This window comes from Mytilus trossulus, chromosome 6, assembly GCF_036588685.1.
Source record: "Mytilus trossulus isolate FHL-02 chromosome 6, PNRI_Mtr1.1.1.hap1, whole genome shotgun sequence".
In the NCBI taxonomy this organism is placed as follows: domain Eukaryota; kingdom Metazoa; phylum Mollusca; class Bivalvia; order Mytilida; family Mytilidae; genus Mytilus; species Mytilus trossulus.
The window spans coordinates 53,489,330-53,510,125 of NC_086378.1; the positions used below are offsets into that span (position 1 = coordinate 53,489,330).

Genomic DNA, 20,796 nt, shown 5'->3' on the forward strand with positions numbered 1-20,796 from the left:
AAACACCAATATTTTTTATTTCTGATTTCTATAGAAAATTTTGTAATCTTGAGGTTACATGGTGACTAAACCTTGTACACAGATAGAATAAGGGGAGAAATTTGATTGGTTAACTTCCAATGATGGTTATTTTCTTATGTGCAATGAAATCCTATGTGAAACTTTTTCTATAGAACTAGACAGGATAAAACTTAACTCATGCCAAGTATTTCTTTAATTGAAACAAAGATAAATTCTGCACAATTTTTTGAAAAGTGCAAATTTAACAAAGACTAATAGGGGAAAATCAATGGTGGTATTACACCTAGAGATTTATTAGAAATTTATTAAATATATACAATTTCTCCTAAAAAAAATATTTGTCTTCATGGGGACTAAGGTATTACACATTGCCAGTTTGGTAAATAAGAAATTAAAAAAATAAGTGTTTAAGAGATTATCGGCATCTGGAGCTGTTATGTCTCTCGGCGGTGACTCATGTCGTTACATACATCCTCGACCATTATAACGGACCTAGTACATAGAACAGGAACATTATGAAAACATTAATTAATTAATACTATATCGATTATAAATTGAACTAAAAAAATGGGCTCTCAGTGTTTAGGCCGTTTTTTCATTAAATTTGTTAACATTACGATCCATATTATAATGACAATTTGAAATCGACATTTTCTACATTGTTTTCAACAACATGTAATACTATAAATTACAGAAAATTTCCGTTTCATATTACAATAAAGTACCTACTTCAATATCAACTTCCTTAACAAAAACAATATACTGTCACAGATGAAAAGAGTGTCATGAAAATGCTAGTCAGACATTTGATTGTTCTCACCATCGGTTCCATATGTTTAGGAAACCCAGATGACACGTACATTGCACCATTGATAGACGACCCACAAAGAGCACCGTTAGTAGCTTTGCTAAACACTAGTGACATCAGCCAAAATATATTGAAATCATTTGGGAAACAACTAAATGAAAAGGTGGATAGGTTAATCGAGCAGAAATTTGGAGATATTCACAATCGAATTCAAGAATTGGAAGAAAAAAGTACAGACCTTTTAACCGGAACTAGAATCGGAAAAGGTAAAAAGTTGAACCTCTTTAACTAATTTCTGTGAACATGATTTCAATCAGAATAATATATTGTAACGGTTATGATCGGTGACAATTTTCACGATAATTTTATCGACATTTGATACCAAATAACCAAAAAATATCTAGTAAATGATTATTTGAGTGACACAATTATTTTGGATGGATTCTAAAATGTTTAGGCTCATAAATGTTAGCTATTTACACTGTTAATAATCTGCAACCATCTGTAAAAGAATTAACGAGTAGATAAACGCATTCAAATCTGTAATTTTTTTTGTATTTTGTTTTCATTATTTAGCAAGCGCAAACATGTCAACAGAACAGTGATTGCCTACAAGCTAATTGTTTGATTGAATAAAAAGGACAAACAAAGGAGACAAATGTCAGATAAAGAAGTCAAACTATGAATGGTAACTTCCGATTTGTTGATTGGTTTGACCTTCAAAAGAAGAAGTTTCACACATGTTTTGACTGAATTAAAATATAACTACGAAAATCAACACATTACTGTTGCACATTATTAATACTATACACTTGGTCGTGTTTAAAGTCAGATTGGTAGAAAAGTTGAAAAGCGAGTGTTGTTTTCGGTGTCGGTTACCTGATTGGTGGTTTTTGTCTTAATTGGTCCTCATTTAAGTTCGTCATTATTGGATATTTCATGCTTTCATTGCTACTCATCAGCATACTTATATTTTCTATTCAATAAACTTATCATAGATACCAATATTAAATTTTATACATCAACGCGCGTCTCGTCTACAAACGACTCATTAGGGAAACTGTTTTCCTGTATTAAAAATAACTCTTCCAGCCATTAAAGTGACTTTTTAGTTTCAAACAAGCTGAAATAACCAAAAAGTAGAGGACACACATTGTCAAAGAACCAGGACAATGACCCAGAGAGACATTTCCTTTGATTAAAACCATTTCCTTGATTCTTTATTTTCCGATTAATTCATTTTCGTCTCTCTTGAGTTAAATTGCATGTGATTACTTCAACATCAGACACATTTATCTTGTCGACACAAACGCTCTCGCTAATGTTGGCGTTCATGCGTTTTCCTATATATTTGTCAGTAAATCATGACATCATGTCTTGGTAATGCATAACTGATTGTGTTTGTGTTTTGCATATTTCAAATAAACATAAAATATTTAAATTTAAGTAATCTACTGTTGTCATATTGTTTTAAATGTAAAGCATTATTGGTGTTTTGCTTATGTTTCAGTGATTAGAGATTGCAGCGATCTTCCAAAAGATTTTCGAAGTGGTATCTACAGGATAAAACCCGACAAAGCAGAATCATTTGATGTTTATTGTGAGATGACAATTGACTCTGGCCGTTGGACTGTATGTATAATTGGTATAATCCTTACTGCTATGGGCCTTAAATAACAATAAGTGCTTCGAATTGTATTAAAGTAGACTTTTTTGAACGATTTATAAACGGTAAACTGTTTCTGTTCTTTTTCCTTGAAAACTGTTGAACTAACTGGCGCGAACTTCCTCACTACTAGATTAACTTCGTATAAATGTATATGTTCTCACACCCTGTTTTGCTTGTTTAATATTTCTAAATGAAAACCCAACTAAAGTTTAAACATATTTATTTATAGTGGATTGGGAAACAAGTTTTGCAACTTATATTAATCCCTTTCCACTTTGCGGATGCGAGTGTTGCCTTGTAGCGGCATAAGCCTACTCTTTTTCGAAATCTACAAGGGTGTCTTTAACGTGCAAGAGATATGGCTCTCTCTTAACACGGGGTCAGCCATTTATCGTCCCCTTCCGACGGACTACCATCGTTTCCTCAAGACCATACTCGCAAATGGTGTCAAGGGAGAGCCGAAAATTGAGTTCCTGAAATTTTCAACCCAAACGGGAATCGAACCAGGAACCTTTGTGCTAGTAGTCCGATGCACTAAAACCCGACTATTGTACATGTTGTAAATAAACTTTTATACAACTTAACTTAAACAAACAATTAGAAATGTGTAAAAGGCTTTTATGTCGATTATGTTTCTACATTGGCTAGATGTATAGGGAGATGGTTCAGATCTCCGAAAACATGTTTAACCCCGCCGTAGTTTTGCGCCTGTCCCAAGAGCATCTTAAAATGTGTCTGTTTTTGCATTGTTTATGGTTACGCAGTGTTTTATCGGGTTAACAATCTGCTGTTGCACAGTCTCGGCTATGTATTATTCATATATTGTTTGACAACTTTATAGTTATTAACTATATATCTAATGCAAAATCAGTCATTGATAAATCCCCTCATAAGTATTACCCATCAGTAAAAAACACATAAACATAAAGAAACCTTATAGATAATCACATCGGACAAAAACAGTCTTGAATTTGAAATCACTGTTAATAGATGTTCATCCTAAAATTGAGAAAGGAAATGGTGAATGTGTCAAAGCGACAACCACCCGACCATAGAGCAGACAACAGCCGAAGGCAACTAATGGGTCTTCAATGTAGCAAGAATTCCCGCACCTGTAGGTGTCCTTCAGCTGGCCCCTAAAAAATATGCATACTAGTACAGTGATAATGGACATCATACTAAACTCCGAATTATACAAAAGAAACTAAAATGAAAAAATCATACAAGGCTAACATAGGCCAGATGCTCCTGACTTGGTACAGGCGCAAAATTGAGGCGGGGTTAAACATGTTTATGAGATATCAATCCTCTCCCTATACCTCTAGCCAATGTAGAAAAGTAAACGCATAACAATACGCACATTAAAATTCAGTTCAAGAGAAGTCCGAGTCCGATTTTAAAAGATGTAACAAAAGAAAATAAATAAAATGACAATAATACATAAATAACAACAGACTACTAGCAATTAACTGACATGCCAGCTCCAGACCTCAATCAAACTGATTGAAAGATTATGTCTTCATCATATGAATATCAGGCACAATTCCTCCCGTTAGGGGTTTAGTATCATACTATCATAAAATATATGAGAAGAACATAACCCGTGTCATGCCAACAACTGCATTTTTAGAAATAAATGTGTTTAGTTCCGATGCAAAGACCCTATAAGTGAATCGATATTAAAGCTAAAATATGCAATCTTCAATGACCTAACAACAGTATCGTAACTATACCCATTTTTAATAAGTCTATTTCAATGTTAGTTTCTGAGGAGAATACTGACATTTTTGTGCTTTATAAAGAATACTTCCATAAAAAAATGGATGTAAAATACCTGAACGTATAAGATGTCTGCATGTTGAGTTGTATTTATGAATTATTTCCTTATAACGGTGATAGAGTTTAGTAAATGTTTTGACCAGTTTGTGATATTGAAAACCCTGGTGTAATAATTTTTCATGAATACATAAATTTCTCTCGCAAAAATTTAATACGTTGTTACATACACGAGCGAATCGTACAAGTTGAGATATATAAACACCATAAGATGGTGAAAAGGGAACGTCACCATCTAAAAATGGATAATTAACAATAGGAAATGAAAAATCATCTCTTTTATCATAAATTTTTGTATTGAGCTTCCCGTTAATGATAAAGATATCAAGATTGGGGAAAGGGCAGTGGTCATTGTTAGTATTAGCTTTATTTAAAGTAAGTTCAGCAGGATAAATTTCTTTAGTATACATACTGAAGTCGTCATTATTGAGAGCCAGTATATCATCCAAATAGTTAAAAGAAATGTTAAATTTTTGTATCAAATGTTGTTTTGATGGGTCTTTTCTAATTTTAGTCATAAATTGTAACTCATAGCAATACAAAAACAGGTCCACAATAAGTGGTTCACAGTTAGTCCCAATTGGAATTCCAATAACTTGACGATATACGGAATCTCCAAAGCGAACAAAAATGTTATCCTGTCTATCTATATTGTAACTTTGAAACTTATAACCATAAATCATACATTAATTAGCAGTTATATATTATAAACTAATCAACAAAAGAAACGATAAACATGTTTGAACTAACATTTATCATAAAATATGATAAATAGGAAAACACAGGGGCAAATTTATGTTGTGGAAAAAAAGTCAGCACTAATTTAAATTGATTAATTTTGAATATGAGAATAAGGTATTCAAATATTTGCATGGGCATTCAACATTGTTAGCAGATCATTTTTATGTTTAAAAGTTTTACGTTTTTATATCTATGTTTTAATTTTTGGTTAAAAATACTATTTTTGAACTAACAAACATCCTTTTTTTTTCTTTCGCATATTTGCCTAAAATCAATGGTTTAAATGAGAAAATAAAACTCTGTAAAATTTTGACTAATTATAGTTCATTTATCTACCTCGGTACAGTGTGTCCTATTTCATTATATAAAATATATTGCCTTGTATCGTGTCTTTTGTTGACTAGTATATCTTAACACACTCACCAGGTTATACAGAGGAGAGAGAGTAATGATCTTGATTTCTATCTAGGATGGGCAAAATACAAAACAGGATTTGGTCAACTTAATCGAGAATTTTGGTTGGGTACGTATGCTTTTGTTAAACAGCTTTTTAAAAAGCTCAAAGCGTATGCTATCATCGGGCCAAATCAGTAGTGGTTTTGTTTGGCTTTTAAAAAAATACCTTTATCTTATTGATGTTATTCAGTATAAAAAAGGAACATCTGATACACCTTTATTGTGTACTTGAATTGTACCTTATATTTTAAAGAAAATTTGAATAAAAGACATCTTTCAACAGTCCATAAAATTTCACAAAAAGCGTTTGAAAGTTCTCCCTGATACTTTCATGTTAGTTGAATCAAAACGAAATCCACGTTTTCATGTATTTTATGTAGTTTGTTGCCAAAAGTACAGAAACAAATTGTATGTACAACGCATTTTTTTTTATCTTATCCAACGGAAAGCTGATTTTCTACCAAAATTGACATTCAGCTTTTCTTTATGTCCTTACTAAGCAAGTGTACCACTGCAGTTGCTACTAGAAAAGCAGAAGTTTTGACCGTTTAAAGACTGAAAAACAGAAATAGGTATTATGTCATGAAACAGCTTCGAATGAGTTGAAATGAGTTGAAATAATAAAATCAAAAACATTGTGTATTTGGTATGCAGATATTTTCAAGTATAGGTATAATGTATTTCCTCAGACGACATGATTAATATTGTAATCTTGCCATAGTCAAACCATTATTTGAAGTTTACTATTAATGTTTGCTTATAAGCTGGATAACCAATTAAATAAAATTTTACTGTTGCATTGAACTTTGAATTTAGGGTAACAATAAAGATTAGATATAGGAAGATGTGGTGTGATTGCCAATGAGACAACTCTCCATCCAAATAACAATTTAAAAAAAAGTAAACCATTATAGGTCAATGTACGGCCTTCAACACGAAGCCTTGCCTCACATCGAACAACAAGCTATAAAGGCCCCTAATTACTAGAGGTGTAAAACCTTTCAAACGGGAAAACCAACGGTCTAATCTATATAAAAAAAACGAGAACCGAGAAACACGCATATATTAAATAAACAAACGACAACTACTATACATCAGACTATTGACTTAGGACAGGTGCAAACGTTTTAATGGATCCAAGCCTTCTCCCTTTTTCTGAAACGATAGCATAACAACACAACATAGAAAAACATACGATAAAATATCAATTGGCAGACTTAAGATTAGTCTAGTGTTTGGGAATTTGGTTTGCATTCACATAGGCTATTGATATTTTGCACATGGATGCATCATGGCAAGAACCGTCATGCAAAAATAAATAAATTATAAAGTAAATAGATAAATGCCTTAATAGTTTTGATTTAAATATTGAAAGACATGTCTTTTATTACACTAGATATCACCAGATTCATATACTAGACCTGAATATCAAAATTTAATTTCAGGTAACGACAAGATTCACACCTTGACATCACAAGGGAGATATGAATTGAGAATAGACCTATATGACTTTGACAACAATCAAGCTTATGCTAAATACCAACATTTCTACATAGGCAATGAAACATCAAAATACAAACTAAATGTCTACGGCTATAGTGGGAATGCGGGTAGGTATAATAAGCTTTTAGTTTACAGGTAAGGAGAGATCTCTTGTTGAAAATAGTTTCGAAACATTAAACTCATTTGTGAATTAAGCAATCCAACGATAATCAATTCAACAGTTTGTTTTTACTTTCCACCTTTATGAACATTTTATTGTTGTTATTCTATATTTCAAGTTACCAAATAATACCAAACCCAAGAGCGTAATTCTTTTTTTCTCATTCAATAGCAGATTTGTATCTTTAAATTTAAAATTCCAGAGATTGAGATTATCAGTGTTAGATCTTAAAAAAGACTTAATTATTTCATTGAAACCAACAATAATATGTATGAATGAAAAAGTTTATAATTAAAAAATATCTTCGAGGGATTTTTGCAAACAGATTTTAAGAAAAGAGTTTTGTGTACTCTTTCACAGAAAGTAACACAAAACGTCTGCTCCTTCGCCATTTTCTTTAAACACACTTTTAATGAGAGTTTCTGAAATTTTCATCAACATGACGTGTGTAAATCGGTTTGAAAACTGTTTACAGTAATTAATTAGAACTGAGAAACAAAATCATAATTCAAGATTTACGTTTTAGACTTCAAAATGAATGCCATCGAGTTTTATTCGTTTGTCGTCCGGAAAAGTCTACTCGAGGATCTTTACGGTTTCTACATGAATGATTTTTCAGACTTTTCTAACTGCAGGTGACAGTCTTGACTACGCTAACCTTGGAAGATTTACAACTCTTGACAGGGACAATGATGATGCTAAAGATAACTGCGCTCGACGCCATCCTGGTGCATGGTGGTACACGAATTGCATGCATTCTAATCTCAACGGACATTACTACATCAAGACTTCTGTGGGAGGTTGGAATGGAATAATTTGGAGTACATGGAAAGGCTATAAGCATTCACTAAAGGCAACTTCTATGAAGATTCGTAGACTATAGATATATTCGATATTTACAATAAAACAGGATGTTCAATAGCACATTTGTTTAGTAATAATTAAAATAAATATGATGCATTCAATTATTAATCAGTCTGGCGTGGATACACAAACATGACTGATTGTTAATCTAATTAATTCCTGTCGTACATGTTATTTTTGTATATGACCAACATACAAATAACCTCATAATGTGGGTGTAGAAATGACTTGGTGTTTGATACACCATAATTTGTTAAATTACAATAACATTTCCATAAAAAAATATCTTAGTATGTACATATGTCAGGTAAAGGAATTTGTGTCAGTTGTTCGGACTTCTTCCTGTTTTTCCCTATGATACAAGGTGAAATATTTATCCCCATTACAATGTTTTTTTCTTTTGACATAAGACTTCAGTAGTTCATGAAAGGTTATTTATCACATCATCAACATATTCTAGTCTTTTGATATTAGACAAATGTGCAAATATAGGATACACTATTTTGTAACAGAATTTGGAAGACCCTTTCAAATTTTCAAAACACTGTAGCCATTGTTTATGTTACAAAATCAATTCTCAAGAAAGACAAAAAATCGACACACTGGTCAACACAACTTTGCATATGATAAAAAAAAGAGAATTGTATATTTCGAAAGGAAAATGAACTCGACATTGAAACATTTACACCTAAAATAGATTTGTTATTTTGTTCAATGTTACCAATGGAACACAATTCTCAATCAACTGTTAGCATAGGAACACTTTTCATCATTACGTTATCACAGATGGGAAAACAAATTGATTCCTTGTTTATTTAAGAAAGATATGAACAAAGAAATAATTTAATTATTGATATTACAAACTTCTCATGCTGTATAAAAGAAAGTAAGAGGATATTTTCAACAACAAAACTTAAAAATGATTCATTTTATAGATAATGTTGCAACTTGTCATCAAATAAATTTAAAAAGACAATAAACAGCTGCACCATGAGCGCATGATACGCCCGACGTCTTATGTGGAAGTAATATGCAATAATCATAAATAGTTTCTGAGAAAGTTTAAAGCAAAAACCATATATAGTTTTTGAATAAGAATAAGAATAAGAATTTTATTAGTTTGAAATCCAAACAATAGGATTGTTACTAAAATACACAACAAAAAAAAAACCAAACAAACAGGCATATTAAAATTACAAAACGATAATCAGTAAACAGTTACACTACAAACATGTAGCATTGAAAGAAAAACAAAAACATAGATTAATAGTATTAATTATAATACTATTTTTGACAGCATGCCTCCTCTTTAAAGTTATGAATTAAAATATTATGCTTATGTATCAAAAAATATGTTATAATATACATTACACAGTTCATATATTGACATTATAATTGTTTCTCTCATTATACATTTCACTTATGTAGTTAACAATGATAAGTAAAATATCACATTCTTCGCAGGAAAATCACAGCGGGAAACCCCCCACCCAGTTTTTTTTTTACAAAAAACTAAATATCACTAAAATAAAATTTTGAATCAAAACCAAAAAGTATACAGATCTTAAGATTAATATAACAAAAAAGTGTGTAAAGTTTGAAGCAATAATCATAAATTATTTTTGAGATACGGCGCGACATGTAAAAAAACCTCCCCTGTTTAACAAAATACTCAATAACTCAAAAATAAAATTTTGAATCATCACCAAAAAGTATACAGATCTTTAAGTCAATATAACAAAGAAGTGTGTAAAGTTGTAAGCAATAATCATAAATTGTTATAGAGATACGGCACAACATGTAAAAAAACCCTCCCCCTTTTTTACAAAATACTCAATCACTCAAAAATGAAATTTTGAATCCTCATCAAAAAGTATACAGATTTTAAGATTAATATAACAAAGACATGTGTAAAGTTTGTAGCAATAATCACAAATCGATTTTGAGATATGGCGTGACATGTAAAAAAACCCTCCCCCCTTTTTACAAAATACTCAATAACTCAAAAATGAAATTTTGAATCATCACCAAAAAGTATACAGATATTAAGATTAATATAACTAAGAAGTGTTTAAAGTTTAAAGCCATAATCAAGAATCGTAAATCAAAAAGTTAAAATCTAATTTTCACCAAAAAGTATACAGATCATTTGATCATCATCATAAACAACTATATTAAGTTTCATGAAATTTGGATTAGTCGTTCTCAAGTTACGGTGCGACATGTTTACGCCGGACAGACGGACAGACAGACGGACAGACAGACAGACGGACGAAAGGACGGACACTGGAATAAAAAACGCGCGTCTGGCGTATATATTAAATTTAGTCCTTGTATTTATGTTGAGTTTATTTACAACCACTAGGTCGATGCCACTGCTGGTGGAGATTTATTTCCCCGAGGGTATCATCTGCCCAGTAGTCACCACTTTTTGCTCTGACATGAATTATCATTGATATGGTTATATTGATAAATTTACTGTATACAAAGTTTTGAATTTTTGAAAAACTGAGGCTTTTTTACCTCAGGCATAGATTACTGTAGCTGTATTTGGCATAACATTTAGGAATTTTGGTCCTGAATGCTCTTCAACTTCGTACTTTGTTTGGCCTTTATAACTTTTTTGGATTCGAGCCTCAATGATGAGTCTTTGCAGACGAAACGCTCGTATGGCGTATATACAAAATTTAGTCCTAGTATCTATGATGAGTTTATTTCTATACAACCGTATTTGACCTTTTATTGGTATTTTGATCTGAAAATTCAAAATGGTCATTATCATAAATTAACTCTGTAAAAAAGTTCTTAGGCTTTTCTACCTCAGGAATAGATGACCGTAGCAGTATTTGTCAAAACCTTTAAGCATTTTGGTCCTCAATGTTCTCTAATTTCGTCCTTTATTTGACCCTTTTAACCCTTTTTTTTAATACAGCGTCACTGATGAGCCTTTTAAAGACGAAATGCACGTTTGGCGCAAATACAAAATTCAATCCTGGTATCCATGATGAGTTTATTTAGTAATTAGAATTATGTACTACAATTTTTATCGAGTTGGATTATAGTCTATTAAAAACGATATACTAATCAAAATAAATGATGCGTTGGAATCAGTAAGTTGGTACACCTATATAGGCCGTGGACTTTATTCCATTAAATTCATTAAAATTACGATCCATATCAAAATAACACACTTATATTGACATTTTCAAAGTTGTTATAAATTGATTGATACAGGATACTATAAGTAACAACAAATTTGCGTTCCATGATATAAAAAATAACCTACTTTAATATCATTTACTTCGACAAAAACAACACATTGCCACAGATGAAAAATTGTCATGAACATGATAGCCAGACATTTGGTTTTTCTCAAAGTTGCTTCAATATGTTTTGGAAACCTAAATGAAACGTATATTGCTCCATTGATAGGCGACCTACAAAGAGCACCGTTAGTAGCTTTGGTAAACACCAGTGATATTAGACAAAATATATTGAAATCTTTCAAAAAACAACTAAATGAAAAAGTGGATAATTTAGTCAAGCAGAAATTAAAGAATATTAATCATCGCATTCAGAAATTGGAAGAAAAATGGAAATCATTTGAGAAAGACATTTCCACCGGAACTAAAAAAGGAAAAGGTAAAAATATTAAACCTCTCGAACTAATTTCTGTTAAAATGATAATATTAACAATCAAAATAACACATTGTTATGATTGCTAACAATGTTCATTTCATTCTTACAGATGGAATTTAGTAATAAATCATATCATATCTCTAGGTAATGAATATGTGCATAACATAACTTTTTGGGACTGATATATGAGATATGTCTGTACGTTTTAAAGTTTAATACTAGATTGGTACAGTTTTAACAGAATTCTTCCTCTTTTGCCTGTGTATTAATTTCTAGTGTAATAGTGCGCTAGCAGAAGTGTAAATAGTCGTCTAGACTTGGAGTTCAATCTCTTTAAATAACACACGGCTAGAAATGGTCTTAACATATCTACCTTATTTTTTGCCCTGTCGTTCGAATTTCGTATGGTCAAATTTTTCTAAAAAGACTAGAAGTGCATTGCAACCCAACTTGACAAGTTTAAGTTCTTTTACCATTAAAAAATATTTAAGATTTTATAAGACTTTTCAAGATAGCTTAGAAATATGCATGTAAAGGATTTATAAAAAGAAAAAAGTGGGTCAATTGGCATTTTTTTAGGCATTCAAAAAGATAAAACCAGAGGATTCCGAAAATCTGACAACAAGTCCAAAACATGACAAGCAAACTGAGAGGTTTAGCGCTTTGAAACCAGGTTTCTGTTCATCGGAGTTCCGTACCTTTTGTTATTTTACTTTTTCCTTATACTAATAACACATGTTCAGGGATATTTTTCAAATTGAAAACTTTTTTTGCTTTAGTTTGTAATATCAAATTCGTTTTTTGTCAATCTTGATTAGGATTGCATGTGAATACTACTACAACCGACACATTAATCTTGTCGACGCAACTGCTCTCGCTAACTTTGGCGCACATGTGTTTTCAGTTATCTTGGCTAAAGAAATTGTAACTATGTCTTGTCATAACTTGTGACTATGTTTTGACATATTCCAAATAAATATACGATATTGAGTTTAGGTAAACTACTGTTGCTTATTTGTGTAAAAAGTAAAACGTCATTCGTGTTTTGTTTATGTTTCAGTGATTAGAGATTGCAGCGATCTTCCAAAGGATGTTCGGAGTGGTATTTACAGAATAAAACCAGAAAAAGAAAAAGCGTTCAATGTTTATTGTGAGATGACAATTGACTCTGGCCGTTGGACAGTATGTATATTAAGTATCGTCCCTTTCTGGTCTAGGTTAAAAAGGACATGACTTGCGCCTGCTTGTATTAACAGAGGTAGCGTCAAAAGTCAAATGCTTATCTGGTCTGCTTTTCATATTTATCAATTAGGTGGCCAAAACTTCAGAACGATAATTCGGGAACAAATGGTTGCCATTCAAAGCGGTACATATACCTAGATGTCAGCAAATCAAATAAAAAAGACTCAGAAGAACATTGACAAATTGATGATTTTTGTCGGTATTAATTTGCATGTTATGATCTTCAGAAATAAACTTCGTCTAAATTAATATGAAACATTTCAAGAAAAAAACGAAAAATGATATTAAAGGAACAGTCAATCTCATAAAAAGAAATTAAACTGACAAAGCCATGGCTACAAATGACAAACAGACAAATAATAGTACACAAGAAACAACATACAAAACTAAAGACTGAGCAACACGAACCCAACCTAACACTGGGGGTGGTCTCAGCCGATTTGGAAGGGTAAGCAGATCTTCCACATGTTGCACCTTACTTGTTGCTCATGTTATTACGAACCCGATAAATAGTATAATTCGTTATGTCCAATTCATCAAAAAGGGAAAGGGATTGTAGTTATGACGTAAAACATATCCGATATCATCTGTGAAACGGTTCTTCCATAACTGTCAACCAACTCATGATGGCGTCCGTAAAATTTACGAAGGGAAGATTTCAACTTCATCATTTGAAACTCTTGGTTTAATAGCTTCCTTGTGAGTAGCAACCCTCTATCAATGAATTCTTGATGGGAAATACAAGCGAGGGCATTTCGTATGAATTGAGATATATCCTCCGTTTGCAGGCGCTGCTGGAGTATAGAAATGGAATGTTCACAATTCGGAAGCTGAAATAATCTCGTTTGTCGTAAAGGTTTGTTTTCAACCGACTTTTAATAGGAACAAACCTTCAACCTTATCTAAAACAATAGTGTAAAATCACAACATAGAAAGACTCACAATAAAATATCTTTTAAATGGCTTAACTCAATCAAAAGACATATCAACACAAGTGAATATACACTGAACGAATACATTTGATGTATGACACAATATGAATACGAAATCAATAGAATAAGGGGGTAAAAAAATAAAGGCAACTGTAACAGTAGTATACCGCTATGAGATGATTAACAATTTTGAGGAAAAAAAAGTCTAAACTAAAAGCCAGCAAATAGAAAAATGTGAACAGGTAGTCTTTAATCTTATAACCATCAATTATACATGAATGCGGATTTGTATATCTTTCACTCTCGACAGGTTATACAGAGGAGAAAGAATGGTGATCTTGATTTCTATCTGGGATGGGCAAAATACAAAACAGGATTTGGTCATCTTAATCGAGAATTTTGGATGGGTACGTATGCTTCGGTTTAGTAAACATTTTTATCAAAACTTAGCGTATGATATACTCATGACAAATCAGTAGAGATTGTGTTTGGCTGGAAAAAAAATATTTGTTTTATGTGATGTCATGCAGTTTAAAGACGAGGTATGTTATCGAACACACCGTTTATGTTTATTTGTATTAATGGTAAACACCGGTTGTACCTTAAAGAAGATTGCTTTCCGAATCTAAGACACAATAGTTGTGTTTCAACAGTCCTTGGAATTTCGTAAATAACTTTAGAAAGTTGTTACATGTACTTTGTTGTTAGTTGGACAAAAATATGTATGACGCTTTTTGTTATCCAAGTGAAAGGAAAGCAATTTTATCTCCAAAATTTCCACAATACCTTTTATTTTGACGTTCGTAAAATGCGAGTGTATAAGGGCAGTTCTTCCATTGACGCCCTTAATAGCTTGCTGTTTGCTGTGAGCCAATGCTATTTGTTGAAGGCCGTACTTTGAACTATAATGGTTTATTTTTTTTTTACAAAATTGTGACTTGAATGGAAGGTGATCTCATTGGCACTGATGCCATATCTTCTTGTATCTATATTTTCATGTAAATGTAAAGGTATAAGCATAGTACATAGTCTTTCAATTTAGTTTAACTTTTATTATACATGTTACTATTGTATTTTTATTTATATTGTATATTTCTCTAAATGTGTATTTAGTTTTTGGAGGATAACGTATCTCCTTGCCGAATAGAAGAGCAGCCTTTTATTTTAGTACTTCTTTTAAAACTTGTTCTTGTACTTTTACAATCTTGTCATGGCCAAACCATTTGTTCACTTTTGAAGTTTACTTTAAATATTTGCCTTTAATATGGATAAGAAAGTACCTATTAACATAAAACTCTGGACTTCAACGTCAGGCTTAGAATAACGGAAAATTACGATTTTTTTTCTTGTTTGATTTCACATAGGTCATTGATTTTTTGCGCATGAAAGCATCATCGCAAGGCACTGCTTGATGTATCATTTAAGATAACCTGGTATCTGGTCTTTCAAGGTCAAATAATTACTTACTTACCCTCTTAACCCCCAGTGGGTCATAATGCCACAACAAACTGCCTCCACTCTCTCTGTCTTACGCCATGTACTGGGCTTGGCCCAAGGTGTAGCCCTTTGCTTCTAATTTTACTGTAACAGTTCTTCGCCAGGTGATTCTGGGTCTCCCTGGTTTCCTTTTTTCTAGTGGTGTCCAATATAGAATTGGTTTAGATATGCGGTGTTGTGGCATTCTCAGTACATAGCCTAACCATATAAATATTCATTGTTTAATTTCTGCTTTTATGCTCTCTGCATTACTTATCTCCAAAAAGCTCTTGTTGCTGATATTATTTGACCGGAATATTCTGTTGGTTTTTCTAAGCCAGCTAGTATAGAAAGCATATACTTTTTGAAGATCACTAACTTAAGCACGTCAAGTTTATGAACCATACAGTAGGACAGACTTTACATTGCTGTTGGAAATTCGCAGTTTGGTCCTTCAACTATACTGGTTGGACTTCCAGATTGTATGAAGTCTTGTTGAACGTGTCTTAGTTAGTCTTGCCTTCACGGTCAAATAGTTGATTGCAATTTCAATCCACGAAACATGTATAGTCCTACTTGCCACGGAAAAATCTGTGATTCTGTTCCAATAGTTATCAAAGACCAGGATTATAAAATGGTTATAAAGCCAAACGACTATAAAGTTGAAGGGCATTGAGGATCTAAAATTCCAAAAAGTTGTGCTAAATACGGCTAAGGTAATGTATACCTTTGTCTACATAAGACTCATCAGTGACGCTCATAACTAAATAGTTATAATACCAAACAAGAACAAAGTTGAAGAGCATTGAGGATCCTAATTTTCAAAAAGTTGTGCCAAATACAGCTAAGGTTATCTTAACATGGGATAAGAAATTTCTTAGTTTTTTAAAGGTTTTGTTAACAAGAAATTTATGAAAATGACTACATAGCTGATATTTATATCAACATGGAAGTGATGACTACAGGGCTGGTGATACCCTTGGGTACGAAACATCCACCAGCAGTGACATCGAACCAGTGGTGTAAATAGTTATCAAAGGTACCAGGATTATAATTAAGTACGCCAGACCCACCTTTTAAAGAAATTTTGCAGATGCTGAATCTTTAACAATATCAATTCTGAACTGTCTTGATAATACCTTCCTAATTCAATAAAGATTTTCTTTCCAACATACGGAAGTCCTCAATATCTTGTAAACTACCTATATCTCTTACACTAAACTGTGTATGCTATGGGATAAGTTTCTAATTTGTAACTCTTATGTTGGTTCAGATAAATATACCATAAGGGATAGTAAAAATTTAATTGCAGGTAACGACAAGATTCACACGCTGACATCACAAGGGAGATATGAATTGAGAATAGACCTGTATGACTTTGACAACAATCAAGCTTATGCTAAATACCAACATTTCTACATAGGCAATGAAACGTCGAAGTACAAGATCAGTGTTAACGGTTACAGTGGTACTGCTGGTAGGTACTTATTTTTTTATAATAAAAAAGGATAGCTACAAAAAAATCAAAATGTTATCACTTTGTTCATGACATATGGTTGCCTTATATTTGTAATAAAGACAATTATGAAAATATATTTTAGTTCGTGCCGCACAAACTAATCTCTAGAAACACCGCCCGTTAAAATAAAAAAAAAATGTTCGAAATAACAATAAAATCCGCTTTCAGAGAGAATGTTCGATTTTGTGTCCCTTTCTTTGACAAAATTATTGAAATAAAAATGAGAATGAAAGACGCCACTGACTAACGTCTAGACGATTTGAATATGTTTGATTATACATGTGTTGTTGTTATTTCTCTGCAGTTTCAAAAGATTGCCCAAGGTAACTTTTCAGTCTTTTCATTCGCCAAATGTCGATAAACACAATTTGTATGAAGGTTTCTGTAATTGTCATCAATACGTTTTTAAGTTATCTTTGATCACTGTTAAGTGTGTAGCATCGATTTAATGAAAAAAAAAAAAAAAAAAATCAAAATCCAACCTAAATGATAAACAGTTGAAAATAAATGCTATTGTAATACGGAGAATCTAACGATGTTCTTTCGTAGGGCGACCGGAAACGTCAACACGAGGATTTTTTGTTTATGGTTTCTACATAAAAATGAAAACAACACATTAAAACAAATTATGCGTACGAAGCACTTTTTGTGATTTTTCAAACATACTGATTTTTCATACTTTTTCCGAGCAGGCGACAGTCTCCATTACAGTAACGGTGCAAGATTTACAACTCTGGACATGGACAATGATGACTCTATACATAACTGTGCTACATATCATCCTGGTGCATGGTGGTACAAAAGTTGTATGCGTTCTAATCTCCATGGAGATTATTATATTAAGACTCTAATTGGAACTTGGAATGGTATAATTTGGAATACATGGAAAGGATATCAATACTCACTAAAAGCAACATCTATGATGATTCGAAGGCTGTGTTAATAATAAACTCTTCATAATTACCACTTTATTATATACTGGTATTCGATGCATAGAATTGATTAGCACGTATTTCCGTTCAGTAATGATTTAATAAAGATTTTTTCAAAATCAGATCAATGTGTTTGTGTTTCAGATCATTGGTCCATCAATCATGGGAAAACCTCTAGTCAATCTGTTCTTGTATTGCAGCAGGTCCAAGAGCATGAGTATTGTAAATAGGTTTGCAGTACCAGTAATTTGGATTTTAATGATTTCAGTGTTGATGATCTAACATTAACACCGTGAAATGTTCCTTAAGCTTAAAAAGACAATTGGTAAAAGACAAAAGTCTAAAAAGTTAAAGTATTTATTAGAAAATGCAAAGTGAACTTTGTAATCTCGATTTTGTGGTAGACAGACTAATAAAATATGACAAATAAAAAAAGATTTTGGACATTTGAAGCTTAAATTTTGATTAGGTAAGCTCTGTGAACAAAAGTTACATTCAAGGATACCAGCTCAGTGAAGAAAATAATGGAAATTTAAAAAACAACTGTAGACAAACATTTTACAATTCAGTGTGTTTCAATAATACAAGTTATTAAGCAATAATTGATAATACCTCGAAAGAGGAGCACACATGACATCAAATTATATACATATGCATTATATGTAATCATGGTTAATACCAATTATTAAAAAAAAAAACACCAACACAAACGAAACATCTTAGATTTTATGTCGCAAACAGATGCACCCAGATTTTGATTGATGCCTAGTACCACGCTTTCTGTTTGTAAATAAAAACTCTTTTCAGGTATGTGTTGATGATCTGTTTCAAGACAAAATTTGCGCTTCTGCTTATCACACCATCTTTTTTGAAGTGGTAGAATTATGTGTGCACGTTTCGACCAGGTCGACCAACTTTTCAATATACACTCATAATCATTAAGAAAACCCGTAAGATTACAATCCTCTTGGTTAATTTGATGATCGATTAAAAAGTGATACTGTTATCCAAGTTAAATCATGGAACTGGTTCTTAACTGATAATGAGTTCACCACGGACTTTTCTTTGAATGCAAATCATAGACCTTTCAATTTAAACAAGGACATTACGATCAAACCACATTTATGAGCATTCAAATTTGCAAAACAAAAAGAACCATTTCATACTTCAAGCGTCAAAAAGACCTGAAATTAACGGATATGAGTATTTATTCTTTAAAGGTTCTATTTTATGCAAACTTTAAAAAAATGCAAAATATATCCTCATTGTATTATCCTGTTATTGATATTGCGATATACTAGTCAGCCAAGGCTTTACTCAAATAAGTCTTTTAGTTTAAATGTATTTGATAACGATTTTCATAAGTGTTAAACATATTTTAGAGTTAAGTATTAGATCAAATTATAATTAACATATTTTATGAGTTTATGAGTTTTGAACAGCGGTATACTACTGTTGCCTTTATTTAGAGTTAGGTATTAAATCAAATTAAACATGTCCAAAATCCATGCATGATATGGTCATTTTTAGGTCAAATGTAAATTTCAATGAATGTATGCTGACATAGTGACATCACACTAATCTTTTCGTATCAAAGTGTCCAGATAATGCAAACCTGTTTACATATAAATAGAATTAGGATAATTTTTAAGGCTTGAGTTAGTTATAATTTTTTGCAATATCAATGGGTTTTATCATCCATCCGACTTTCAGACTTCATAATATTTTTGAATAGTATACATTATTGTATATAATATGAAACTACCAAACCGACATATAGCAAAATGGTGAATTCCTATGACATACAAACAGTTTCTGTGTCTCTAGATTCTATTATTTGACTCATGAATAAAAACAACATTATTTTAGACTTGGCGAATTTGTCATGGCTTTAATTTTTAACAAAATCATAACAACAATTAGATTTTCAAAAGGCCAAAGAATAAATCATTCAATGACAATATAGTTAATGTTTTTCATTAATTCAGTAAAGGGCAACCAGTACTGAAGAGGTGACAACTGGGCTTCCAGCACCACAATACGATAAATTCCGCCATACACATTGCTTGTAATGTTCAGCTTTGTTAGATCACATCATCATCCATCAAATGTCAACATGTTTAAAAGCCATGACGATTGGTAAAGACTGCATACAAAATCTGTAATTATAAATCATAACGACAGCAAACAAATATTTAATTGGGGTAGGGTGTGGTGGGTTTTTGTCCTTGCACCCGTCTACAGTTTGTTAAAGAATGAAATAACATTACCAAAACAACTGGTTTTATATTGAAATTCCCGCCTATAAATGCACGAGATAATTGCGTATTGCTTATGAACAGATGTATTATACAACCGGTTTTAGTGTCGCTTGCAACAATCAAAACATAAAAAGGGAGACAAATCCAAGTCTTATCAATTCAATAAATAAATTTAATTCATATTGATTAAATTTCATTATTGTAAAGGAGCAAAAGGAGGCTGACTCCAGGTATGTTATTTTCGCGCTACAATAAAGACCCTTGTGTGAAATATTTCTGTTTCAGTCGCATATCGTTGTGATAAACTATAGCTAGAACTTGAATGAGTATAAAAAAAAACGATCTCCAAGGTAAATGACAAAAAACTGACAAAATTAAAAGTTATCAAACATCAAAACGAGTGAAAAACTACTGCAACAAGTGAATCAAATCCTTGGGTATATGTGACAAAAGTACTTCATTACAGTCAACCAAATCATAATGTTGTCTGTACAATTGTGCAGTGGGATTATTATAAGAATCATTTTAAAATCAGATGTATACCTGTAAATATGGTAAAGTGTAGCTAATGGGAAAGAAAAACTAAATAATAAGATATTATGTTTTAATGACAGTTTTGATACTCAGTCATCTTGGTGATAAACAATAGAATTTCCTGATATAAAACCTTGAATTTTCGAAAAACTAGGGATTTTCTTGTCCCAGGAATAGATTACCGTAGCCGTATTTGTCACAAC

The 20,796-nt window shown here is 31.9% G+C and overlaps 2 protein-coding genes across 2 annotated transcripts; both read left to right on the plus strand.

Moving 5' to 3' along the window:
* The first annotated feature begins 755 nt into the window (after positions 1-755).
* On the plus strand, positions 756-8,154 carry LOC134721529 (fibrinogen-like protein A). Its single transcript, XM_063584611.1, has 5 exons — positions 756-1,095; positions 2,340-2,461; positions 5,502-5,598; positions 6,977-7,141; positions 7,830-8,154. The coding sequence occupies exons 1-5, from the start codon at positions 807-809 to the stop codon at positions 8,075-8,077; spliced, it is 921 nt and encodes a 306-aa protein (XP_063440681.1). The 5' UTR covers positions 756-806; the 3' UTR covers positions 8,078-8,154.
* Positions 8,155-11,405: 3,251 nt separating this feature from the next.
* Positions 11,406-17,869, plus strand: LOC134722813 (microfibril-associated glycoprotein 4-like). Its single transcript, XM_063586438.1, has 5 exons — positions 11,406-11,700; positions 12,758-12,879; positions 14,182-14,278; positions 16,660-16,824; positions 17,559-17,869. Exons 1-5 carry the CDS (start codon positions 11,406-11,408, stop codon positions 17,807-17,809), a joined length of 930 nt encoding a protein of 309 aa, XP_063442508.1. The 3' UTR covers positions 17,810-17,869.
* The last annotated feature ends 2,927 nt before the right edge of the window (positions 17,870-20,796 follow it).